Source organism: Penicillium crustosum (assembly GCF_028827405.1).
Source record: "Penicillium crustosum strain IBT 35664 chromosome Unknown utg000002l_segment0_segment0, whole genome shotgun sequence".
NCBI classification, from domain to species: domain Eukaryota; kingdom Fungi; phylum Ascomycota; class Eurotiomycetes; order Eurotiales; family Aspergillaceae; genus Penicillium; species Penicillium crustosum.
Genome location: NW_026623123.1, coordinates 9161036 through 9187498, shown reverse-complemented (window position 1 = coordinate 9187498; position 26463 = coordinate 9161036). Strand labels below are relative to the sequence as shown.

At 46.7% G+C, this 26463-nt stretch overlaps 9 protein-coding genes across 9 annotated transcripts; 6 read left to right on the top strand and 3 right to left on the bottom strand.

The window, feature by feature from the left end:
• Positions 1-507: 507 nt before the first annotated feature.
• Positions 508-2613, top strand: N7487_007007 (Vanillyl-alcohol oxidase C-terminal subdomain 2; the record flags this gene model as incomplete). Its single annotated transcript, XM_056874754.1, has 9 exons — positions 508-795; positions 848-1040; positions 1097-1205; positions 1260-1356; positions 1410-1444; positions 1512-1613; positions 1666-2183; positions 2243-2418; positions 2473-2613. 9 exons carry the CDS (start codon positions 508-510, stop codon positions 2611-2613), a joined length of 1659 nt encoding a protein of 552 aa, XP_056732474.1.
• Positions 2614-2991: 378 nt separating this feature from the next.
• On the bottom strand, positions 2992-5140 carry N7487_007006 (Amidase; the record flags this gene model as incomplete). The annotated part of the gene is made up of 7 exons (XM_056874753.1): positions 2992-3549; positions 3625-4001; positions 4054-4165; positions 4219-4379; positions 4435-4776; positions 4830-4974; positions 5027-5140. 7 exons carry the CDS (start codon positions 5138-5140, stop codon positions 2992-2994), a joined length of 1809 nt encoding a protein of 602 aa, XP_056732473.1.
• Positions 5141-10202: 5062 nt separating this feature from the next.
• Positions 10203-10655, bottom strand: N7487_007005 (uncharacterized protein; the record flags this gene model as incomplete). The annotated part of the gene is made up of 1 exon (XM_056874752.1): positions 10203-10655. The coding sequence occupies one exon, from the start codon at positions 10653-10655 to the stop codon at positions 10203-10205; it is 453 nt and encodes a 150-aa protein (XP_056732472.1).
• A 339-nt stretch (positions 10656-10994) lies between these two features.
• On the top strand, positions 10995-11353 carry N7487_007004 (uncharacterized protein; the record flags this gene model as incomplete). The annotated part of the gene is made up of 2 exons (XM_056874751.1): positions 10995-11124; positions 11163-11353. The coding sequence occupies 2 exons, from the start codon at positions 10995-10997 to the stop codon at positions 11351-11353; spliced, it is 321 nt and encodes a 106-aa protein (XP_056732471.1).
• Positions 11354-12583: 1230 nt separating this feature from the next.
• N7487_007003 (MAPEG family protein) lies at positions 12584-13015 on the top strand (the record flags this gene model as incomplete). Its single annotated transcript, XM_056874750.1, has 1 exon — positions 12584-13015. The coding sequence occupies one exon, from the start codon at positions 12584-12586 to the stop codon at positions 13013-13015; it is 432 nt and encodes a 143-aa protein (XP_056732470.1).
• Positions 13016-15984: 2969 nt separating this feature from the next.
• N7487_007002 (uncharacterized protein) lies at positions 15985-20390 on the top strand (the record flags this gene model as incomplete). The annotated part of the gene is made up of 4 exons (XM_056874749.1): positions 15985-17709; positions 17760-19770; positions 19823-19890; positions 19950-20390. 4 exons carry the CDS (start codon positions 15985-15987, stop codon positions 20388-20390), a joined length of 4245 nt encoding a protein of 1414 aa, XP_056732469.1.
• Positions 20391-21415: 1025 nt separating this feature from the next.
• Positions 21416-23049, top strand: N7487_007001 (putative MFS transporter; the record flags this gene model as incomplete). Its single annotated transcript, XM_056874748.1, has 3 exons — positions 21416-21606; positions 21654-22684; positions 22739-23049. The coding sequence occupies 3 exons, from the start codon at positions 21416-21418 to the stop codon at positions 23047-23049; spliced, it is 1533 nt and encodes a 510-aa protein (XP_056732468.1).
• Positions 23050-23534: 485 nt separating this feature from the next.
• N7487_007000 (ATPase inhibitor IATP mitochondria) lies at positions 23535-23992 on the top strand (the record flags this gene model as incomplete). The annotated part of the gene is made up of 4 exons (XM_056874747.1): positions 23535-23665; positions 23716-23784; positions 23838-23903; positions 23953-23992. The coding sequence occupies 4 exons, from the start codon at positions 23535-23537 to the stop codon at positions 23990-23992; spliced, it is 306 nt and encodes a 101-aa protein (XP_056732467.1).
• Positions 23993-24234: 242 nt separating this feature from the next.
• Positions 24235-25814, bottom strand: N7487_006999 (uncharacterized protein; the record flags this gene model as incomplete). Its single annotated transcript, XM_056874746.1, has 4 exons — positions 24235-24397; positions 24448-24723; positions 24777-24882; positions 24944-25814. 4 exons carry the CDS (start codon positions 25812-25814, stop codon positions 24235-24237), a joined length of 1416 nt encoding a protein of 471 aa, XP_056732466.1.
• Between the last annotated feature and the right edge of the window lie 649 nt (positions 25815-26463).

The window sequence follows — 26463 nt, the reverse complement described above, 5'->3', positions numbered from 1 at the left end:
CAGGTTCACGAAGCAATTCCGGACCCCCAGCTCCCACAATGCCTCAAAGAAAGCATAAGATGCGGTGTACCTGTATCATATTGAGCTTTAAAGGTATATCCAGGGGGAGATTTGAATTTACATCGTGATTGTATGGTCATTCAACCGCTCTCAATGTAGTCGCTGCCAGGTTTTGAGGTATAGGATTCTTCATTATTATATAAAACCCCCATATTGGAGATAAATGGATAGATCGGGTATTTCCCGAGGTCGAAATTGCCATCCATAGATGAATCATCTATAGTAAAACTTTGAGCCCCATGCCGAAGTCGGGTAGTTGGCATCGGAAAGTACAAAATCCATGGGAAATACCCGAGGCCAAAGCCCAGGTCAGTGATCAGGCCGAATTATTCATATTACAAGGTATCGTGACCTCATACTTTGAAGAACATTAAATAATCTCATGGTTAAAGATTTGTTCCATTTTACCAGAGTGGGATTACCGAGATCTTTGTTGAAGCCATCATCATGTTACGACGTTTGTCCGCAGTCAAACCTCAGCAGAAACTCCTACCAGCAGCGAGAAGACAAGTGTCCAAGGCATCCTCGATCCTTCTCAATGAATCATCGGGTCGTGCATATTCCCATGGCACATCTGAACCTCGTTCAGAATCCGCCGGCTGGTTCAAGCCCCTCCTAGCCGCTGCTGGTGCATCTATTACCACGGCATCTTTAATCTATACTTTAAAGCAATCACCCCCTGATGAAAAAACGATCACCAAACCAAAATATGCAACGCTTCAAAATATGAAGAAAGTATGTCTGTCTTCCTCAATTTTTTTATCTTACCTCTGACACTGGCAAATAGGCTATTGCAGAAATTCAGCAAGAGCTGGGGGAAGAATGCGTAAGCACAGATGACGAGGACTTGAAGATTCACGGCTATTCGGAATGGTCTTCAGTCAACATCGATCGTCTTCCTGTAGCGGTTGCCTTTCCTGAATCCACTGAACAGGTGGCCACAATTGCCCGAGTTTGCCATAAACACAAAGTGCCCATGAGTAAGTACCAGAGCACCAGGACGGAATCTCAAACATAAATTTATTATGATCTTTAGTCCCATACTCCGGTGGATCTAGCGTCGAGGGCCATTTCTCCGCACCTTTCGGGGGCGTAAGTGTTGACTTTCTCAACATGAGCAAAGTTATTGCCTTTCACCCAGAAGAGTTTGTCTTCCCCGCTCCGTCCCATGAGGTATGATCAAGGTCTGACCTTTATAGTATGGATATTGTTGTACAACCGTCGGTATCCTGGATGGAACTGAATGAAGATATCAAAGAAAGTGGACTATTCTTTCCGGTTGACCCTGGGCCACCGGTATGCTTTCATGTAACCCATCATGTTGTTCGAGATTCTAACTCTAATATTAGGCCAAAATTGGAGGAATGATCGCAACCAATTGCAGGTAGGTCAACTATCGGTTGATTTTCCTGAGAAAGTTGAACAACCGCCATACTGAATTGCGAACAAAGTGGCACAAACGCCGTACGCTACGGGACAATGAAAGACTGGGTTGTCAATTTGACAGTCGTTCTTGCGGATGGAAGGGTGATCAAAACTCGACAAAGGCCACGGTAAGTTGATTCTGTCTCTTGCAGGTATTGCAATATTCTAATTCAAAACCAGCAAGTCTTCGGCCGGCTATAACCTGAACGGATTGTTTACCGGTTCTGAGGGAACACTAGGCTTTGTCACTGAGGCCACTCTAAAGCTAGCTCGTATTCCCGAAGAAACCGGCGTTGCTCTGACAACTTTCCCTACAATGAGAGATGCCGCAAACGCGGCCACCCAAATTGTCCGTGAGGGAATACCAGTTGGGGCTGTCGAGCTGATGGATGATGTCCAGATGGTTGTCATTAACAAAATGGGATCCACTGGCAGGGTGTGGAAAGAGATGCCAACACTATTTTTCAAGTTCAGTGGTACAAAGGCGGGAGTTCAAGATAACGTCGAATCCGTTCGAAAGATCATTGACCAAAATAAGGGAGGTGATCTTGAGGTGGAAAAAGACAAATCCAAGCAAGCAGTGCTTTGGTCCGCACGCAAGGAGGCCTTTTGGAGCATGCTTTGCATGAGGGAATCTGGCCATGAGGCCTGGTCTACTGATGTGGCTGTCCCCATCTCTCGACTTCCGGACTTAGTCGGTTAGTTTTCACCCAGTATACGACAGTTTGGTGCATGATTTGGCTCACACTGACAACAGAGATGTCGAAGAAGGATCTTGAGAAGCTGGGGCTCTTTGGCAGCATGCTTGGCCATATTGGCGATGGTAACTTCCATGAGACCATTTTGTACGACGGGGCCAAAGAGCGTGAGCAGGTGTCAAAGTGTGTTCACGATATGGTTCATCGCGCGATTGAAATGGAAGGAACCTGCACAGTGAGTAATATCCTTGTTCGACTCGAGCTATCGTGAGTACTGACCGAGGCTTAGGGCGAGCACGGCATTGGTTTGGGCAAGAAAGAGTTTATGGTGAAAGAGGTAGGAGAGGGGAGCTTGGCTGTCATGCGTGGGATCAAAAATGCGTTGGATCCCTTCTGGTTAATGAACCCTGGAAAGGTTTTTGACCCTTAACTACTTCCTGTACATTTATCATCCATAGACTTATTGTACTGCATTTCTTCTTGACTTGAATATCGCGAGCCAGGGACAATCTATTGACACACTCTTTCTTCCCTTTATCTTTTACAGAGGCGGGATGCTCCGTATATATCTCGGTTCCTAATCCTTGCCATAAGGTTCAGCCACCATGGTATTCAACACAGCACCGTGATACTCCACATCATCAATTTGATCATGGTATCACATGATGTTTACATTGGTGGAAGTGGGGAATATCATCAACAAATCATTTCCCTAGGTCTACCCCATCTCTCTCTCTCTCTCTCTGTTTCGTCTACAAAATATCTAGTTACAACATAGAAATAATGAGACTGATGCTGGTAGATAAGTCTAGAACAGGAAGCGTCCCGTCTTGACACTCTTGGTAGCGTCTGTGTTGTATGCCAATTCACGGACAAGGTTTAACAACATCAAGTCGCATCCATAAGCCGCTTGGATCTCAAGAGCAACAGGAATCCTCTCTTCAACCAAGCTGATCTTGCTCGTATATCCAACCTCACCAACGGGAACTGCCAATTCAGGACTTCCGTTGAGAACTGAAAGCATGTTCCAGCTGAGGTATCCCTCTGGTGCAGCGGCAAAGCCGCCCGCTGAGTCCTTCGTGGTAGCGTCTCGGTACCAAGGAACGCCACCATTTCCGTTGAATGGGAAGACAACAATCGTCTGTGAGCACGTCTCATCATCGGATCCAAGGAAGTATTTTCTGTACCAAGATTGGAACTCTGCTCTTCGGTCCTTTCCAAGCTTGACTTTGGCTTTGCTCTCAGGCTCGGTAGAGTTTGACCCTACTGTGTCGACAGACATGTAGGGGTAACTTCCAAACTTCTCATAGTAGTCTGCCTTGAAATCATTGGAAAATGTATAAGAGTTCTGAACATATGTGTAAGTCTGTTGTTGAGAATCGTCTGGTTAGCTTTGGTCTCCTATCGACCGTTTCAAATCGACACCCAGGTTGATACTGACATCTTTGAAGTAGTCTGCCATGCTGACGTTTCCGTGGCCAGAAGTGTTGAGCCACAGTTTGTTGGTGTCGACAATAGTTCGGTTGACGCCCAGGAATGCTTCCAATTTCTGGACATATTTTTCGCCGGGAGCGGTATAGTCCTTCGCGATATTGATCCAGTACTCGCGTGGGTAGAGAATCTTGGTGGGGAACTTGGTGTAATTCTTCAATCCGGATCCGCGATACATGGCTGAGCCGAAAGTGTTGAAGGAGTCGACATCACGGGCAAAGTGTCCCGCGACATCGAACGGTCCGAATTTTGTGGCGGTGTTGTTTGTGCTGTTGATTGACGAGCGGATTCCGAAGACACCATTCAGTGCGGACGGGAAACGCATAGCTGCACCTTTAGTTCAAGAGTTCATGGAACCGATCAATTAGATAAAACTTACAACCACCAGTATCTTCACCAACTGTGTTATCCAACCAGTCATATGCAGCCATCGAGGAGCCAGATCCTGCTGAAGACGCACCAGGAATTTGATACGTATCTGCTCGGACATTCTAGCACATGGTTAGTACCTTTCATTCTGGTGGGGAGGGGGGATCTCTCGTACGACTGGGAGTTCATAATCAGGCCATTCAGAGGCTGTGAACAGAGCGCCCGCGAACAAGGATAGCTTTGTCTTGCCGACAATAATGGCACCTTGGTCAATCAGATTCTGGATGACTCCAGAGGTCTGGTTGGCTGGGGGGGTATGTCTTTGCGTAGGCTCGACTGCCGTAAGTCGTGATGAGACCGTTAATATCATATTCATCTTTAACTGCCACACGGTACCCAGCGAGAGGCTTTTCGGCGGTAGGCGTGTAGAAAAGTCTGGATGGGACAGCCACTGAGATCACTCCCAACTGGTTTCCACTGTTGGCTGCAAGAGGCTCATAAATGTCCGAACTCTCGTCCGATGGAACTGAAGCAAGGACAAAAGAGTTGCTGAAGTCGTCATAGAGGCGCCAGGCACGGTGAAGTCCGTAGCGTGTAGCAAAGTACGGACCGTCAGGAAGTGCATCATGAAAAGAGGAATGAGAAAATTCAACAAAATGTGGTTTCAGATTGCGAACGAGTTCCCGAGCATCACTTGCAAGAGTAACTCCCTCAGGACCTTGAAAGTAAAAGGCTATCGATGTCTTGTTAGCCACAGCATATCGCTCAACAATAACACCAATTTACCTGATAAGAAGTCCACTGAATAGACATCGTCGCTTGCTTTAAAGTCAGCGATGGTCTCATTGAGCCATGCAGCCGAGATTGATTTCTTAGTCGAAGTCACCACCGTGATAGGGAGCGGCTCTTTGACATCGAAAGGTTTGTCGACCTGATTCTTCTATCAGCCATCGTGTTCGGAAATGGTAAGAATACACATATACCTCGACTTTGTCTGGGACATAGTAGGCTATGTCTCCAATTCGAGCTACCGAGGAGGCGATGACGCGCACGGGCAAGGCCGCGGCAGCAGCCAGGAGAAGGCTTCGACCCAGCATTCTATTGCGAGTAACGAAGCACAAAAAGGATGAGACTGTCGACAGGAGAGTGGTTGAAACTAATCTCTCCTTCTACTCTGGGGCAGAAGGGTTCTTATTGAGTTTGAATCCCTCCGGATTAGGTTCACTTGATATTAATACCTATCAGTGCCAAACTCGGATTATTCTCAGATTCTCGTGTTCTCAGATTAACGACTAACAGATTGGATTAGAGATAACGCAGGAACAATTGGGGAAGATTAGGTACATGTGTGGGAAGATATGCGACGATCAAAGGTGGGAACCAATTATCTTTAGGTAAGGAAATGCATGAATGGAAGAAATTAGAACTTCCAAGGTCCTATCTGAACTTTGGTGCCTGCGTCGTGGGGTAAGCTTATCTGTAGTTACGGGTAGTTCCCGAGCCGATGTTGGGAAATTCCCGAATTCGGCCCATTCGGGCAGTTCTCGCCCTAAGACCTTTTTGTCGAAAGCTATGTTACAATACATGACTAGGAACCTGAATATTCAACACCTCGGAAAATACATAGACCGCTATGACAGTCGGCCCCCATATAAATTGCATATTAAGCTTACTTAGTTATACCTAAGTAGACCTGGCAGTGACCCTCGGATGTATAAATATATAGCGCTAAGCCTAATTAGGGTATATAAATATACTTATATAAGATATCCGTTAGTTAGTTATGAGCCTAGAATCGTTCTAAATAAATAGATCTATCTATATATAGATCACCTTTTAACCTCGCTGTCGGCGAATCAGTAAATGAATGAATACCTAAGTTTAGTCTTCCGCACAACCCAGTAATGGGTCTGGGTTGGGCCTAGGTTGGGTTCTGGATCGAGACCTTCGACCGAAACTGGGTCGTACGGAAGTCTATTAAAAGGGCTTATAAAGCCTAAGCGGAATATAATGTATTCGGTAAGTGAGCCGCACAGCTCAAAACACCTAGTGAAAGCAATAAATTACAACATGGTATTGCAACAACGCTTGTGTATATGAACTTTTCCTTATTAAGGCTAAACCATTTTATATGATATCTGGCTATTATATAGACTTTATAGGAATTTAATAAATTTTTGATTGGGATATATATATTTCACAGTCACCGATGTATTTTTTTAACACTATGGCAATGTAGGCTTTTACCATGTGTTTTGAACTGCGCACCTGGGCAGCTGGCTTGCGCGCGCAGCTTGCTTACCGAATACGTTAAAGAGTTTTGCTTAATAAGTGTATCATTTTAAGTGCGTGATATCTTAGAACTTATTAGAAGGATATATACTAACCTACGTGTCTTATCGTAAGGCAGAGACTGACTATAGACCATCTAAAGCTAGTATCGTAGCCCGGGCCGATGGATGGCGACATGCTCTTTTTGAGCAATATTTACAAATGGGAAATTTCCGTGTTTCTATATGCTCGCATGAAGTCAAGAAGAATATATCTTATGTACAGTAATATTCGAAATCATATTTACTCTACACTCTTAGACTTTCATTCCCCAACCCTATTTTGAAACACACTGGTCTAATTTTAGCCATACCTCAGCAATTCCAGTCAGGCTGTATTATTGGACTGGAAGACGCGCGCATCGGCCCTGAAACGATGAAAAACAAGAGACAGGAGAGGAAAGTACATACATGTAAGAGAAGAGTTCAGTTGATGCACGCTAATGAAGTTTGACTGAAAAGCTCGGCTCGGGATGATCACTCATCATTTTACTTGATTATGTTGTTACTAGCGTACTTCCCGGGCGAGCTGCGCACCCCACCCAAAATGCGTCTATGAAATAGCACTTAGTTAATTCAACCACCCACTATGCCACCAATACGCGCCCGAAGCTCTAATAATTCAGCAGAGTAAGAGGATAGGATATTATTAGCTATCCAGGCTTTGCAAAATAAAGAAATATCGTCAGTTCGTGAAGCAGCGCGCCGTTTTAACGTACCCGAATCTACCCTCCAAACGCGCCTCCGTGGGACTACCTTTTGCGCTGAAGCCCGCGCTAATAGTCATAAATTGACAAAAATCGAAGAGTAATCGCTTTACAAATGGATTCTCTCTATGGATTCTCGTGGAGCAGCCCCCGGCCTTCCACAGTATGAGAAATAGTGGATCTTCTTCAACAGCGCGGAACTACCCCAGTCCTTTCGGTTGGCAGAAATTGGGTTACAGAATTTGTTAAAAGGCACCCTCTTCTTTCCTCCCGGTTCTCGAGACGTTATAGTTACGATCGTACGATATACGAAGACCCGAAGGTTATTATAGAGTGGTTTAATCTTATTCAAAAAACCATCCTTCAATTTAGGATCGACTCTGATAAGGTTTATAACTTCGACGAGACCGGTTTCGCGATGGGGAGTGTACGAATGCTTCTGGGTGGGCGCCCCCTTCGTGCGTGATTTTTAAAGGCAAAGTCTTTATTGAATTTTGGTTCGATAACCTCCCGGACGATTGGCGTTTTGAAATTAGTCCGAATGGATGGACCTCCGATGAAATTAGTCTTCGCTGGCTTAAAAAGCTCTTTATTCCTACTACTTCTTCGCGTACGAAGGGGGGGATCGGCTTTTGATACTCGACGGTCACGGAAGTCATTTAACCCGAGGTTCGATGAAATCTGGGAGGAGAATAAGGTGATACCAATCTGTATGCCTCCGCACTCCTCTCACCTTTTACAACCTCTCGATATCGGCTGTTTCGCGGTCTTAAAACGGTCGTATAGTCGGCTAGTTAAATCAAAAATGCGGGCTAGGATAAATCATATCGACAAACTTGATTTCCTCGAAGCATACCCCCTCGCACGAATTGAAGCTTTTCAATCGGAGACTATTATAAATAGCTTCAGAGCAGCTGGTTTAGTCCCTTTTTTTTACCGGAGAGAGTGATCTCAAAGCTTGATATTTGGCTTCGAACCCCTACCCCCCTTTCTAGCCGGGGTAGTGATTGGGATCCAAAAACGCCCTCGAACTATATACAATTGCAAAAACAAACTTCGTCAATTAAAGTATTGCTTCGTACGAGATAAAGAAGGCCCCCCCCCGAGCCCGCTCAATTCCGCTATAAACCAGATTTTAAAAGCCTGCCAGATCACGATGCAATCCGCCGCATTACTGGAGAAAGAAGTAAGCCATTTACACGCTGAAAACGAGAAGAAAAAGCAAAAGCGAACTCGATCTGCAAGGACGATAGTCACGAAGGGGATCTCTCGGTTCAGGAGGTTCGTGAGCTACGTTCAGAGCTATATAAGGCCTAAGTAGCGCGTATCAACAATTATCGCGAGCAGGTTTCGCGGGGGGGGGGTTACAGCCAGCTATACGGCCCGGACGAGCATGTGGATGTGGAATATGTAGGCAACCAGGACATAGAAGAGAGACATGCCCAGATATATGATTATTTTAGTGTATTCAATTTAATGGCGTTTTGGTTGAGATAAATACATTTAAATTTAATAGGCTGGGTGGGGTGCGCAGCTCGCCCGGGAAATACGTTAGTAACCAAATTAATATCAAGGTAACCTAACTATTCACCGAATCGGTTTATTAATCAAGCCGAGTCCGTTCAGTCTCAACAGGTGGTGAATGGCGAATAGCACTTCCCAACAATGTTGGCTCCACAGCTTATATATACTTGGGTTCTCAATCATGGCTTTAATCAAGTCATATAATTCACAATCATTCAATTCTCTTCTGGTGCATTTCTTACAACCAGCTCTCAAATTTTGATCTTGCTCCAGTCCAATTCAAGTACGGCAAAAAGAGACCTGCCTCGCAGAAATTGACACTTGGGCAATGCCTACCTCTAAGTATCCTGAGACACAGCATTCTATGGACCATTCTACGGAAATCTCTTACGAGGGAAGTTGCCATTGTAAGGCTGTGTGTTTCTCTGCAAATCTACCGTCTTCACTATCACAACTGACAGTAGTCTCGTGCAATTGTATGTACACATATGCATAATGTGCCCAAGCTTATATTACCTGCCCTACGAACTAGTAATATATTGCGATTGACTACCCAGACTAAAAAACCGTTCTAGGTAGCTATTGTCACATTTCAGGCAGTCTGCTTGCGTTCGTGGATGATATGGAAATTCAGGAAGGGACAAAATCGCTTAAGGTTCGAATCACCTACGCAATTTCTAAGATCAATAACCAATATAATATAGGAATATCGGTTCGGTTCGCATACCATACAGATATTCTTTTGCGGAATCTGTGGTGCCAATGTTTATAACAAGTCGGTCAATCCCAAGTTCAGATACGGACAATGTGCTATTAATGTAAGTCGAGATTTCCTCGCTGATTACCACGACCTCTATATAACAATGCTGTTTAACACTATGGAAGAGAGTGCATATAGGCTAACAGATAAATCGTGATTCCACTTTAGATCCGCCTACTACATAATATTGATTTGGAAAACATAGAAATCAGCAAGGGTGATGGGAAGAATATTCATCTGCCACCTCTAGAAGAGGATCCGATTTAGAGTTAGGAAAGGGGGGTGGGCCTACGCTGCGAAAATCAAGAGAGAATTTATTTCTGTCAATCATAATTATTGGCGCGGACTTCTGATCGAAAGGGTGTGCCACCTAGGCAGAGGCGTAAAGTGGCGCTGCACTTGGATAATTGTAGATAGACGCATTTGGCGGTCAAATAACAAGGCCGATTAGATGCCATTTTAGAACGAGGTGATAAATACGAGAGGCATTTAACCTGGAGAGACAACGCACTATGAGGAAATGATAGTGGTGATAAACGGCACAGCGTTGCAATAAATAGAGGGACAACAAGCAGATGACGAAGCAATTATAGCAGATTAATGTGCAGAAATATGCAGACAAACCCCTACAACCCTAAGCCAAGACGATCTAGTCCGAAGGAAGTGATGATAATGCAGGTACCGGTGGACAGCAGAGCGAATGATGAACGTGCGTGGCAAAACAATCCATATATAGTTTAGCCACCTCTTATTGCACAGTCTCGCGCGCACGTACATCCGTGTTGACTATTCCCTTTCTCTCACTTCGTTCGTTTCAGGGCATACAGTAAATTTGACCTCACTCCCTTCTCGATTTTGTGTTCCTTTTCAATTTCCCCATCTCCAACCAGGTTCCGATCACCACCATAGTGAGTAGTGTTCCACAAATGTAGACCTGAGGATTCCCGTCACCAAATTCGGGATCCATGGCCTTGGAACCGGGATAAAATAGGGCACTCAATTGAGTAATCCAGTAAAGGCTTGCTAGCCATGCCCCTGTAGCGAGGGAGTCTCTTTCAAATGTCTGTTGAACGGCAGGGACTGATGCAAGCAGTGACTGAGGTTTTGGTCGATACAGGAAGTACAGAGTCGTGAGACCGAGAACCATGCCCATAGACATAGTTTGTCCATTATGGAATTTCGCGTGAGGGGTCCATCGAGGGTTGAAAACATGAGTTTCATTCCAGTCAGCGAGATATCCACCGATCGAGGTCGTCAATGCAACGAGAGTTAGGAGGATGCGACCAGCCATAGTGAATGAGAATCAGAGGAGGGTGCTTGTTTTGGAAGACAAAATTTCGCAACTCTTTTAATTCAAAGAAGATACCCCGTCGGAGTTATCTTAACGCCGCAGCGTGCTCGGCATGCTTCGGACGCCGAAAGCTTCTGAATCCTGAGTTGCAACTTTTCTATTTTTTTTTATATATATATTTTTTTCGGCTTCAAAGAATTCCGAAGCTCCACACATCTGAGTCATGTGCAGTTAAGAATTCAAATGCGGCTCATACACAAAAAAATGGGATGCAAATCGCCAATAATGTAAATCTAATCATAGTGATTGCCTTGTTTGCATGTAGATCTTCACTATTCTATGGTGGATTACCAGTGGGCGGGTAAAGAAATTGGAAACCCCAACCCAAACCCACGCTTTGCGAGGTCTATGTGTCAGAACTCGGAAATCACATGTTGTCACTACGTCAAAAAGGTCCACATCTTACTTGGTAAGGCACTTCTTCTAGTTGATAACATGTACCAATAGTATGGGTCACACCAATTCAAGAAACTGCGGGTGCTGGAGAAACAGGGAGCACAATCCAGTGGCCAGGCACCAGGTCTGCCGAGGTCGCCTCACACCAAGAACGCACATGGAAAACAACGTACGTTGCCGGCGAAGACGACGAAGCATGTCGTCGCGACCCAAACCTGTACGTGTACGACCTGCCGGAGTGATGCAGCGGGCAGACCTGGCAGTCCTGGTGATGCAGGGACTCGGTGACTCGGCGAGCCAGGTAGAGAGAAAGGTGCACTGCAGAGAGAGAAGAGGGAACTCTCTGCGCCAGCGGGGACTGCGGGAGACCATCTATACTGCAGATGGATTGACTTTCTTTACGTTTGTTTCTTTTGTCTTGTTTACACTACGCGGGCCGGTTTTTGGCCTTACAATTCAGGTTACAGGACTCGAGAATCTCTCGAGTCCTGTATACAGGGTGGGTGTATACTGGGGATGCACCACCATTTCTCGTCGGGAGTGGGCTCTGGGACGTAATACCTGCATAACAGCATGTATGCAATAGTGAGCTACATCAGGTTAATGAAATCATCATCATCATCATCATCATCATCATCATCATCATCATCATCATAGTATGGGTCACATGTGTACTGAGGCCTATGGAAAGGCAGGTGGAGCTATTACGAGGATTAAGTTCTAAGGAAAGTGATTCGCGGTGTCAAGCTAGAGAGATGCCAAGGACTAGCTCTCCGTTCTTTGGGAGTTACCTGTAACACGCGGGCTAGCAGTCTAGCCAGTTTTACGGATCGACTGCCGTGGCAAGCTAGGCGAGACTCCCCAAGTCAGATCCTTAGCAAAAGGGCCGTGCGTTAGGCTAGGTTCGTCCCGAGCGGCGTTGCGGCCGGAGTGCGGCGATGACTTTCTGTCGAACTAGGAATATGGCCCCCATAGGCCTTAAACAGGAACCTTGGCTTTTGTTATGGTCTAGTGGTAAAATGGCCGTATTTTCCCCCACACTTTCTTTTAAGCCGGGCCATGCACTTTCTATGGCCACCTGTCTGATAGCGAGATAATTACCGTGCAAAGGTAGTAGCTAGATGTCGTCCTGCTGAGTCGACAGACTCTAATCTGGACTCACTAGGCGCACTGCAATAGAAACGCCGGCGCCTTGGCAGCTTATTGCCCTCTCGACAATATTCCCGACCTTACTAAAGTTAGCTTGGCTTCCCCACTCCCTTTTTCGTTCCCCAGCGCCCAGCGCTCGTTTCTTGCGGATTTCGCTACGACTGAATTCCGAACATGCTATTTTTAATATTTTTTTCGGAGTTCGAGGGGCTAAAATCCGGCGCCTAAGCTATAAGCCTTGTATATAACCGTTAACCACGCGTCGCACCTTTGTACTGAAATCCAGGCTGTACTCTTTTTTCATCTCCATGAATACATTCGATATGTCAAGCATCACTGCTTCTGGCCTCCTAGGTCCTATCGCCGCCTTAAATGGCTGGACCTTAGTCATGGAAGTATGGATGTACGCCGTCTGCATTCCGGTTTACAACAGAATCAAAGTTACATCCCAGATCACCAAGAGCCAAATGGATGCACAGATGCCTGCCCCTGCGCGCTGGAAGCGAGATAACTATAACCATCTATTTGAACAGCCAACCCAATTCTACGCGATCGCTTTAGCGCTGGCGGTTGCCCATGGAGGCAAGATTGCCCAACTGGATTCGATTCTTGCCTGGACATACGTTGGCGTCCGTGTGTTGCATAGCCTGGTTCAATCCACGACAAATACTCTTTCGGCGCGATTTTTGCTGTTTGGCTTCTCGTCGAGCATTCTGGCAGTTATGACTGGAAGACTGGCCATGCTTGTTCTCTAAATCATGGCAGAGGTGGCCTAAAGAGCTTTGTTCATCGAGGTACGTAAAGTCGTTTAATAAAAGTTAATAAAAGTGATTGAAGTACTCTGACTGATACGTTTATAAGCCGGTTCCAGGAGTCACCGGCACGTACTCACTCTCACTACATTGGCATACTTTGTTTATGAATAGGGACTTTCTTGGAGTTTCCAGGGGCCTGTTGAATTGGTAGTTGCGGTATACCCTCATTGCGGGTAGATCGATTTGCCCTATTGACATGCTTCTTCTCAAATGCTCTTTATGTGTAGTCCTTTTTCATTTTGGTCGTCTTTCAAAAGGTCTGTTGAATCGTTTTCACGATCTTATTTTAAGATTCTCTAGCTAGATATACAAGCGGAACCAGCATTTAGACGTAAGAGCGCGGCTGATGCTTGATTTGGTTGCTTGAAGAACGAATCGGTCCCACAGAAAATTCGCCATCTCGTCGAGATGCAATATGGGCTTTTCGAGAGATGATCACGCGAAGCCTCGAATATGAGTTGAGTGATACTACGAGGTTGTCCGCCTTTATCGAACGGTGCTTTGACGCTACCAAGCATATATATATTAAAAGAGATTTTCAGGATTGTACTCCTATTGCAACTGGCAGGCTGTGCCACCTATGATACAGCTAGTTCCCCACTATCGATCATGTCATAGATAAGCTTATGCTTTGAAGCGGCTAAGTTTGGCGCCATATTGGTTCGACCATTCGTGATTGAAAGTTAAGATACCTTCTCCTTGGGAGGTTGCTTTGAAGGTGAGGTATCGATGTGTTGGTTGTATTGAATTTACAAGCGAATACATACTTTAGAGTACCATGTAATCCATTTAAGGAGCAATACAAGTATAGACTAGTGTCTCTTGGTGTTGTGGCTGGAGAATCAAGAACAGCGTAGGTGGTTGCACCGGTTTCAGGACGTACTGTGCAGTAGAGGGCCCCCAGTGAGCTCGCACTGGGCAGCAGCCCTCGCCAGGTTGTTGGGACAATGGTATGATACCTTCTCGTGGTGTCTGGTGCTAATACTCGTTGGGAGACCAAATTGGATCCGCCGTGGTTGTGCGGTCCGGCTCGGTGCCGGAAGTGTGGGAAGCGAGTTGAAGATAGCCGGGCTGTTTTACAAACCCGATCGGAAAGACAGAGTGTTCAATCAGGTACGAAACCTATCAATAAATCTAGGCCAACTAATAAAAGCCGTTAGATCCTCTCGCAAAACGCCTTGCAGAGCGACCTGCAGGCCTTGCGCTTGCGTTAGCAACTGCTGGGACATATCGTAAGCGAAGTACTCTAAGCTTTGGATGTTACCTACAAAAAGAATACGAGAAACGCTAGAAAATTGATTCTCGTCGCGCTACGCTTCCTGGAAATGGACACAGCTTCTGATTTTACGCGAGATAGGATGCAAAAGATATTACATGTTTCTACATTGCTTGAAGAGCAGGTTCAGCTTGCTACTGCCGAGAAAATGTATACGGGGCGCTGGTTGGGGTACGAGAGAGCGCTAGGACCAGACCACACCTCAGCCCTACACACCATCAACAATCTCAGGCTTCTATATACTAGCCAAGGCAAGCTAGATTAGGCTCAGCAGATATATACGCGGGCACTCGCTGGATACGAGAAAGCGCTAGAACCGTATCACACCTTGATACTATTAACAATCTCGGGAATCTATCTAGCGATCAAGGCAAGCTAGATCGGGCCGAGCAGATGTATATATAGCCTGCAGTGGGCTGAGTGCATTAGCGTTGCTCACTGATTGGATACTGAGTATCACTGAGTAATCAGAGAGCACTCACTGAGCATGAGTCATTCTGTATGTGACTGAACTAAGCATGATCACTGATCTGAGTCTGTGCTAACATCTACTCAGTGAGCCTGAGCACCCTCATAAAAGCGACGGCAGATCAAATAGGAAAGCCCCACACGCCAGGAAAAATCCGGTACGTATAGGTATATTTGTAAATCGAAAATCCTTGGGGATAATAGTGGGCTTTAATAAAAGCGAAAGGCCGAATACGAAGTTTCCGGCTATTTATAATTGGGTCTTCATTCAGAATAGCATGGTTTTAGGCAACATTTAATAATCTGACGTGATCTTTGTAGTATTTAACGTGCAAAATTGATCCTAGTTTGTTATAATTTCATTCAGCTTCATAGTTTTGGGACGAAATATGAGGGCTGAGGGTTCAGACAGTCTGTTTCACTTTGTTAGTATTAGCAAGTATATTATAATATGAGGAATCGAAAGTCGGTCAAGAGATCCGAAAGTTGTCTCTGTACTTTGTACTCCATACAGGGTATGTACATTTGGGTATCAGATCTTGTTATCATAGACCAATTATATTAATCACCTCAGATTCACCCACCCACCTACCTAGGTACGGAGTAGGCATGCTGTCGATTGCTTATCTTGTACTCGGCTTTTGAAAGGCGCTGTGGCTGCTTAACAAGACGGGAGATCTAGGCTATCCATAATAATAGTGTCATCCATGGATATGCGTACCATAAGCAACTTTTTCTCATCCAATGAAATCCTCTTCGGTCTTCGGCCTTTATCCACATTTATTTCCTTTCCTACGAGAGCGGAGACCGAGAGGTGCCAAGCCTCCAATCGGAGCTTTGAGTAAGCGAAAAAAGCCGATTAGTCAGCGGCTCGGTTGCAGAAAAGTCCCTCCGAACCCTTTTAGCCTGAGGGAGGTGATGAATTTCTGACTCTTAACAGGGGGTTCGAGAGCGAAACATGTGTTTTATCAATTAGGGCTCCGCATCGAAATCTCGATGCTGCCAATAATAAAGCAATGTTTGCTTCGGCTTCGGATTTTCGGGGCCGTTGTCGTGGACCCCTGAGACTTTCTCATATAAGGATGGAGTCCCCAAGTTGGTATCTGCGTTCTACTAATCGACCTTTTCCAACGCCTCTCCCCTTCCTTCTCTCTTCCCCGTCATCATGGATGGGTCAGAAAAAGGACTGGGCGCAAGCTCTGATGAGATCCAATTCGATACCGAAAGCGCCATGACGGTCACAGGCGACGAAACTCCCCGCAAGGAGAGCCCCAATCGGAAAGGAAATGACTGGAGCATGTTGACCAAGCTCCAGGAGGAGAACGATCGCAATTTGGCTGCTGGATTCAAGAAACAGGAACTTGGTGTCACATGGCAGAATCTCTCTGTACAGGTAACAAGTTCAGAGGCTGCTGTGAATGAGACTGTTCTCTCCCAGTTTAACATTCCCACCAAAATCAAAGAGGGTCGGCGAAAGCTTCCTCTACGGACAATCCTCAACAAGAGTCATGGCTGCGTGAAGCCCGGTGAAATGTTGCTTGTGCTGGGCCGCCCAGGCTCTGGCTGCACGACATTGCTGAAAATGCTTGCTAACCGACGGGGAGGGTACAAATCAGTGGAAGGCGATGTTCGCTTTGGTTCCATGAATCCCAAGGAGGCTGAAATGTTCCGAGGCCAGATTGTGATGAACACCGAAGAAGAGATCTTCTTCCCAGCCCTAACAGTTGGTCAAACTATGGACTTCGCTACGCGACTTAAGGTGCCCTTCCATCTGCCAGACGGCATGACTGCCTTGGAATACCAAGAAGCATCGAAAAAGTTCTTCCTCGAATCCGTCGGAATCTCTCACACCGAGGACACTAAGGTCGGTAATGAATACGTTCGTGGAGTTAGTGGTGGCGAGCGCAAGCGAGTTTCCATTATCGAATGTATGGCCACCCGAGGATCCGTCTTCTGCTGGGATCAATCGACTCGTGGCCTTGATGCCTCCACTGCCCTTGAATGGACGAAGGCTATCCGAGCCATGACTGACACCCTTAATCTGTCCACCGTGGTCACTCTCTACCAGGCTGGCAACGGCATTTACGATTTGTTCGACAAAGTTCTCGTACTTGATGAAGGAGAGCAGATCTTCTACGGTACTAGAGAGCAAGCTAGGCCATTTATGGAGGAAGCCGGATTCATCTGCCGCGAAGGATCCAACATCGCCGATTACCTCACTGGTGTCACCGTGCCCACCGAGCGCAGAATCCGAGATGGCTTTGAAAGCCGCTTCCCGCGCAACGCAGAGGCGTTGAGAGCTGAGTACGAAAAATCACCTATCTACACTCAAATGGTAGCAGAATACTCTTACCCAGACTCCGATCTCGCCCGCGAGCGGACTGAGGAATTTAAGCAAGGTGTGGCTTTTGAAACCTCCAAGAACCTGCCCAAGAACAGCCCCTTCACTGTTGGCTTCGTTGATCAGGTTAAGATCTGTGTGCACCGCCAGTATCAAATCCTTTGGGGCGATAAAGCTACGTTCATAATCAAGCAGGTGGCAACACTGTGCCAGGCCTTGATCGCCGGCTCTCTGTTCTATGATGCCCCCGATAACTCTGGTGGACTTTTCATCAAATCCGGTGCCCTCTTCTTCTCCCTTCTTTACAACAGCTTGCTCGCCATGAGTGAAGTGAACGAGTCCTTCTCTGGAAGACCTGTGTTGATCAAGCATAAGGGCTTTGCTTACTTCCACCCGGCCGCTTTTTGTCTTGCCCAAATTGCTGCGGACATACCTGTATTGCTTTTCCAGGTCTCCATGTTTGGTCTCGTTCTCTACTTCATGGTTGGACTCTCCATGTCTGCTGGAGCATTCTTCTCCTACTGGATTATTGTTTTCACAACGACAATGGTAAGTGCCTTTCAACCTTCTCACTTGGTTCTTAACTAATCACTATCCAGACTATGACTGCTCTTTTCCGGGCCGTAGGAGCTCTATTCTCTACCTTCGATGGAGCCTCTAAAGTCTCCGGTTCGCTGATCATGTTCACCGTTCTGTACACTGGTTACATGATCCCAAAGCCTACAATGCACCCGTGGTTCGGCTGGATATTCTGGATCGACCCGCTTGCGTATGGATTTGAGGCTTTGCTAAGTATTGAATTCCATGACAAGGCCGTTATTCCATGCGTCGGAACGAATCTGATCCCCAACGGCCCCGGATATGAGAATGTCCAGGCGCATCAAGCTTGTGCGGGTGTGGCTGGCGCGATCCCAGGCCAGAACTTCGTTGTTGGTGACAACTATCTGGCGTCACTCTCGTACAGCCACTCCCATGTTTGGCGCAACTTCGGTATCAACTGGGCCTGGTGGGTTTTGTTCGTTGTTGTCACGATTGTTGCAACTTCGAAGTGGCGGGCTCCCTCTGAGGCGGGCAGCACGCTGGTTATCCCTCGTGAATACTTGCACAAGCACATCCAAAATCAGCAAAAGGATGAAGAAGGCCAGAGTTCAGAGAAGCACGTTTCCCAAACCAAGGATGAGGCCCCAAAGCTTGACAACCAGTTGGTCCGCAACACGTCCGTCTTCACATGGAAGAATCTTTCATACACGGTTCAGACACCTGCCGGTGACCGCGTCCTCCTGGACAATGTCCACGGATGGGTGAAGCCTGGTATGCTTGGTGCTTTGATGGGCTCCTCTGGTGCTGGCAAGACGACTCTACTTGATGTTCTAGCCCAGCGTAAAACCGAAGGAACTATCAATGGTTCGATTATGGTTGATGGTCGTCCGTTACCTGTCTCGTTCCAGCGCTCAGCCGGCTATGTCGAGCAGTTGGACATCCACGAACGTATGGCAACAGTCCGGGAATCCTTGGAGTTTTCTGCCCTATTGCGCCAACCTGCTACCATCCCACGTGAAGAGAAACTTGCTTATGTGGATGTTATTATTGACTTGCTTGAGCTCCATGATCTAGCCGATACCATGATTGGCAGTGTGGGAGCTGGATTGAGTGTCGAGCAACGCAAGCGTGTCACCATCGGAGTTGAACTCGTTTCCAAGCCTAGCATTCTAATCTTCCTCGATGAGCCCACTAGTGGTCTTGATGGCCAGAGTGCGTACAACACCGTGAGATTCCTTCGCAGACTTGCCGATGCTGGCCAGGCTGTACTAGTCACTGTGCATCAACCATCTGCACAGCTCTTTGCTGAGTTTGATCAGCTTCTTCTGTTAGCCAAAGGAGGCAAGACTGTTTTCTTCGGTCCCATTGGAGAAAATTCACAGGGTATTAAGGGCTATTTCTCCCGTTACGGAGCGCCATGTCCGCCCGAGACTAACCCTGCTGAGCACATGATCGACGTTGTTTCTGGTCAACTGAGTCAGGGTAAGGATTGGAACAAGGTCTGGCTGGAGTCACCCGAACACACTGCCATGCTCAAGGAACTTGACGAAATCATTGAGACTGCTGCATCGAAGCCGCAAGCTACCACGGATGATGGTCGTGAGTTTGCTACCAGCCTCTGGGAGCAAACGAGTCTAGTTTTGAAACGTACCTCGACAGCGTTGTACCGAAACTCTGACTACATTAACAACAAATTTGCCCTCCACATCTCATCAGGAATCTTTGTGGGATTCAGTTTCTGGAAGATCGGTAACTCCGTCTCGGATCTTCAGAGTGTGTTATTCTTTGTCTTCAACGCCATCTTTGTCGCTCCCGGTGTGATCAATCAACTGCAGCCGACCTTCCTTGAACGTCGCGATCTGTTCGAGGCACGTGAGAAGAAGGCCAAGATGTACTCTTGGAAAGCATTCACTTTCGCCTTGATTGTCTCGGAGTTCCCGTATCTGGTTGTGTGTGCCGCTCTCTTCTTCAACTGCTGGTATTGGACGGCCGGCATGGCAGTTGATTCCAGTAAGAGCGGTAGCATGTTCTTCGTGTTTTTCCTCTACGAATTCCTCTACACTGGAATCGGTAAGCTGACCATCCATTTTCATATCTACTCCCCGCTAACAAATGAACCTAGGTCAATTTGTCGCTGCATATGCCCCGAACGCCCAGATGGCTGCCATGGTCAACCCTCTAATTCTCGGCGTAAGTTTTCTCCATGTCTCGGTTTTCTGAACATCTCATCTTAACACCTTGTTTCTCAGACTATGATCTCTTTCTGCGGTGTCTTGGTCCCCTATGCCCAAATCGTCAGCTTCTGGCGATACTGGATCTACTGGCTCAACCCATTCAACTACCTGATGGGCAGTATGATGGTCTTTGGGCTGTTCGATCGCGAAGTCAATTGCAAGGAGCAAGAATTCGCCAAGTTCAATGCACCCAATGGATCTACTTGCGGTGAATACCTCGGCGAGTTTATGCAGACCATTGGCGCCCGTATGAACCTCATCAACCCGGAGGCCACCGAAGGATGTCGCGTGTGCCAATACACCCGTGGATCCGATTACCTTGTCGGCATCAACCTGATGGACTACTACTATGGTTGGAGAGACACCGGTATTGTGGCTCTGTTTGTGATCAGCTCGTATGGACTGGTGTTTGCTCTCATGAAATTGAGAACCAAGGCATCCAAGACGGCCCAGTGATTGGGGTTCACCTAGGTAGACCTCCGGTTGTGTGGCTCTTATCGACTTTTGCAAAAGTTAATCTCTAGACTTACTTCCCCGCATCCCCCTATGCCTATGCCACCAGGTAGAGGTGGCATATTACTATAGAACATGTACATCTCTACTCATTTAGACTGCATGTATTTTAATTGATATTCTCGCCTTTGTTTATAGATATTCAAGGAAAAACACCGACATACCGACCGAGAATACCGTACCAATATACATATGTAGTCTTATCATAAGAGTTGCACCGGCTAACCTCCAGCCACACGGAGAAAGTGCGAGCCCCCTGGGATTATTTTTGAAAGAAAAGAGAAAACAAAAAAAGGACAAAGGTTAGTGGATCCAGGGATTGGCATGGGGGGAGTTGAAATACTCTCCTTACCTACCTATGTAGGTACCACATGACGCGGATTGTGTCCGATAGACGGTGATATGTCCTACGGAATTGCCTAAACTGGATTTCCAGGGCCAAGCCACACCTATCACAAGTCCACAATTCTCTAGGATAAAACCAAGGAATAATGTTGACGTGGATCTAGCTCGCCTCACAGACCTTGTCGGACTTTGTCCGAACCGAAGCGGAAGACAAAGGTCAAAGTTGAAGCCTGGGAGACCTGAGAGCCCGTCTTGGCGAAAAAGGTTGGGGTAAGGACTTTCTGGGGATATTCCTCCTATTCCTATTCCGTACTACTCCTCCTTCTCCACCGTGGGGGTCACGGCACTTGGTCTTCCTTTGTCTTCCTATCAAAACCATCGTCAACGCCGTCATACCACCGGATCTGCCCATACAATTTCCGCATTTGGATTTCCCCCGCAAAATGATTGGACCCTCCCCCACGTTTCTCCAGAATTCAGCATTCACAGCATTCACGGGGTAAATGCGATCTTCAGAGAGTAACATGACATGGCCCATGCTGCTCCCCGCATATAAAATATGCGTCGGTCCCGGGACATTGTCCCTGTCCTTCACAATTTTCTATCTGATCAAGTGAGCAACCATGGTCGGAACCGAAAATGCCATCACCGAGGCGGAGTTGGGGACGAAGATAGACTTGAGCCATGAGGAGGTTGTCCATATGGCAGAGTTGACTGAGGAAGAGAAGGTTATCGAGAAAAAATTGCGCAAACGCATCGATGCCCTGATTATGCCACTGGCCATTCTGGTCTACCTGATGAATTATATCGATCGGTACGTTCGCCTCGTCCATAACAGCCAATCAATGCTAATGGAACCAGCAACAATTATGCCGCAGCGAAGCTCCAAGGTCTCGAAGAGGACCTCAATCTCGACGATACAAAATACCAAACCGGTCTCTCCATTCTCTTCGTTGGATACATTCTCATGCAGGTACCTTCCAACATGCTTCTGAACTACATGGGTCGACCATCCTGGTACATTGGGTTCTTCGTCTGCGCTTGGGGCCTGGTATCGGCAGTGACAAGTCAAGTCACAACCTATGGAGGCATTGTGGCCTGTCGATTCATCCTCGGTTTAGTCGAAGCACCCTTCTTCTGCGCCATTCTCTTCTATCTGTCGAAATGGTACACAAAGCAAGAATTGGCTTTCCGAATGAGTATTTTCTATTCTGGCTCCCTGTTGAGTGGTGCTTTCGGAAACCTCATCGCGGCTGGTATTCTCAACGGTCTGAAAGGCCACCGAGGACTTTCGGCATGGCAATGGCTTTACATTATTGAAGGTTCCATCACCTGTGCCATCGGACTGGTCATTTGCTTTGTTCTACCCGACTTCCCAGAGACATGGAAAATGTTGTCTCCGGAGATGCGCAAAGTCGCCCAGCGACGTCTGGCCATTGAGGCTGGGCAGGCCGATGTGGATGAAGGGGGTGGCAAAAGCCAGTTAGAAGGGTTCAAGCTCGCCATGACCGACGTCAAAACCTATGTATTTGCCTTGGCATACATGTGCATCACCGGAGCAGCGGGTTTCCAGAACTTCTTCCCGACACTGGTAAAGACTCTCAACTTGTCCGAAACCATCACACTGGTGCTGGTGGCACCTCCATATCTGTTCATGGTTGTATATTCCCTTTGCCACTCCATGGCTTCTGATAGATTGGAGAAGAGATTCTGGTTCTTCGTGTACCCGATTCCGATCACCATTGTTGGATTTGTGATCTTCATGAAAACCGACTCTTTTGGAGCACGATACTTCTCGTTCTTCTTAATGGTATTCGTCTTCGCTCAGAATGGAACTCTGTATTCCTGGCTCGCGAGCTCGATTCCTCGTCCACCTGCCAAGCGTGCCGTCGGTAAGTCATATTCCCTTGTGTTCCTCCCACTGGCCACCAAGCTAATCAAAATAGCCTTTGCGTTTTTCAACTCCATTGGAAACAGCGCGTCGATCTGGACCCCCTATACGTATTTCGAAACAGAGAAACCTCATTACCCCACAGCTATGGGTGTTTGCATTGCACTCCAACTAGTTGGTGGTCTTTCGGCCCTCTTTTTATACTTTAACTTGCGCATGCTCAACAAACGCCAGGAGCGTATGGAGAATGAGGAATTGCAGCTTTCCGAAAAGGATATTCGTCGGCTGCAGGCTACGGCTGATATTGAAGGGATTGATATTGCAGCTGCTAGACGGCTGCAGAAGGGATTCCGTTATGTATTGTAGAAGATATGTAGCAAATTTCATATGTCTGATTTGACATGTCAATTTCTTGATTCGAGGTTTTTTGCCTTGTAAATATTCGGGAATACGGTAGTACCAACTATGGGACAAAAGCTCATTATGACCAGATATAGCAAGCTCGATCCGGACATGGTAAGGGAATGGAGTCTTAGTGGTACGACTGTCCTATCATACCTATTATACCTACGCATATGTACATATGGATGTACATAGACTGATGATATTGTGGATTACCGCATCAACCCATATGGTGTGTCACCTGACTTGCCTCTGAAGTCATTGACATTTAAATAGCTTGAACTGCATCAATTCCCCTATTAATCTCTCTAAAATTATTCCATTATTCCCAATTCCAACATTTGAACCTGACTCCAAGTACATCGTCGTACACGGTGTGATCGATAGACAGCTCAAGATCAACATCCTTATTCATAGGACGACCATAACTGATCCACCACCCCCACACCATGCAATCAGCAACTTCACGACCAATTCTCCGTATCACTACCAATCCAACTCTTTTGAGATCCCTTTCTACCACCCCAAGAATCATGGGTGCAGGTGATATAGGTTCGACAAAGTCGGGCTTCATGGCCGAGTAGGGTAGCACACTCCAAAATGGATGACGTCATATCTGACCATCGGCAGGAAGGACTCTTTCGCCAAACGCGAGGCGGCACACGAAGGCATGTACATTCGACAAATAGAAATGGAGAAGTGAGTTTAACTACATTGATTAAATTTCAAGATATCAACTTACCCGGTGCTAGGCTTGAGCGTCTCAAACAAAAGCTCCAGGAGCAGCGCAAGCATATGAATGAACTCGACAAGCACCTGTAGGGATCCTGGATTTCCCCCCACGAGGCCAGTACTGACAGATTACAGCGATGAGTATACCAAGTCCCAGGGCGGGGAACAGAATTAGCTGTGCGACTTTGTTGCAAGCATCTCCTAAATGGCATTGAATCTGTTGATGGTCATACGATCGAGTTCAACCCCGAGGTATCGACATACGCATTACAATCAACTCGACTTTCAACTAACAAACATGTCGTGATAATGTTTCCAATCTATGTACGCGATAATTTTTCGTCATAGCAGTATTATGAATTGGAATCCAACATCGACTTTTAACCAAATGATTCCTCTCTCGTCTCATCATCAACTCTAAATCTTTGCCTGCCACCTCCACCGGTAGCTCAAACAGGCCCATCTAGCCATCACGAACAAACCAAGTGACACTATCAAAACACTTCCCAAATATGCCACCATGGCTCTCTTCCCGACTTTGTCAAGCATCTCACCGCCAATGGGGATACAGATTAGTGTGCTAAAGTTCCCATTAGTGATAAACTCCCAAACTAGATTTTCACGACTTACGCGAAGCTGACAATGGAATATGTCAGGCCAAATCTTCCACCAACCTCGCTCGCCCGAGAGATCTGCCCGATGCAGGCTGGTGCAAGACTCAGGAATGATCCTGAAGCCAATCCGAAGATGACCGAAAACAAATAAAGCCCCGCCAGGGAGTTACCAAACGGCAGCCAAATCACAAAAACTGCGAATGCACCCAGAGCAATGAGTCCAGTTTGGGTGTTGATTCGGCCAAACCGATCAGCCACGCCTCCGGCCACCAGTCGCCCTATCGTGGAGGCTCTGCGTCGGAATAGTCAGCGCTTGGCCTGAGAGATCATCAAAATACCACTTACACGTTCTGAACAGCAAGAAGAACAACGCTGGTATTGGTAGAAAAACCTTGCATGATCACATAGGTTGGATACAGACCTAGACCGGCAAAAACCTCGAGCTCCAAGGCTGTCCCAAGTCAGCTTTTCTTTTCTTTGACCATCTGGATTCTCGACCGAAAGCAGCTCACCAAAGATGCCAAATGTCAGCCAGGTGAACCTCGCATCTTGGAAGGAACGTAAGTTGATAGTTGATTTGCTTCTGCCCTTCGGAAGACGTGCCTTCACCAGAACTGTTCCAAGCACACCCAATATCAACACCAGCAATGCCATCAATCGAATTGTCCATTTATATCCAAGGTTGGTGAATCCAGCTCTGAGCACAAACGGAAATATCACTCCGCCCAGTCCCGCGCCCGACATTGAAATGCCAATTGCAAGGGCTGTCTTTCGATCAAACCATTGAGGCACACTGGCCAACGCAACCGTGCTCAAGAGCGCGGCACCAGTGCCAGAAAGAACACCAAGGGTAAGAACAAAGTGCCAGTAAAGATGGCTTTCAGCGAGAAGAATAAAGCCAGTTACATAGCATATAGTACCCGCTATAAGTAGACCCCTGGGACCATATCGATCAAACATCGGCCCGACCTGGACAGAGATACTCAGACCAAAGAAGGTGAACAGTCCCGGAATCCAGCCAACTGCACTAGGCGAATAATTGGCCAGCTGGTGAGTAGCGAAGTAATTCTGCAGAATTCCTGTCGTGTTCATCACGCCGAATGTACCCATCAAGAGACAGAATGAACCCGCCACAACACACCATGCTTGCAAGCCTCCATCTGGGAATGTGTCATCAGTACTATGACCGGTCAGATGGGTGGTGAACGTGGATAGCTCGGCTGGTGGTTCGACAACGGAAAAAGCCGACCGGGGAGCTTCTTCGTCGAAATTTGAGTTATGACCAGTGGGATAACTAGTGGAGTATTCAGCCACACTGGTGGAGGTTGATTGCCATGGCTCTTGCTCTGGTTCTTGCACAGATGCGGTGGCCGACTTTTGCATAATGGGTCGTGAGTCTCGAGAGATGATAAGAGTCGAGACTGCGATGAGACTTGGAATCTGCAGTGCAAGCGAAGATGACAGGCAATCTCTTTCAATTTTACAAAACCTCTAGAATCTCCAGAATCTCCAGAATTCCAATGTGGAGGTGACTCATTACGATAAGGGCTTGCATTAGTCTCCCATGAGTTTTCATGGTGGGGTAGAACCAAAGGATTTAACTTGTATACATCGGTATCACCTTCCGACGTTTTAACATTAGGGGATGTTGTGGTCGCTAATCGCAGGACATTATATTTCAATTTAATTGCAAAAGGCCTAGAGCATCTCACACTTACAATCACTTCAGTTCCTCCAATTCGTATTGTCTTTCCTTAATTCCAGGAGTGATATTTCTGCTTTATACCATTCCCACCATCGGCATCCTTCCCGAGGTCACATGGACGGCATATACGGAGTAGGTCAATTTGTATCACGAATCATATTTAGAAAAGCGAGTCACTTGGGGATTACGTTCATATAGGTTGATATAGGTTGAGATATTCCAACGTTCTCCCTTGTTGCTGTAGTCCATATATACAACATAGATACACAATTGGTACTAGCGGAGTCACTACCCGATATGTATATGTATATATAATATTGGTATATA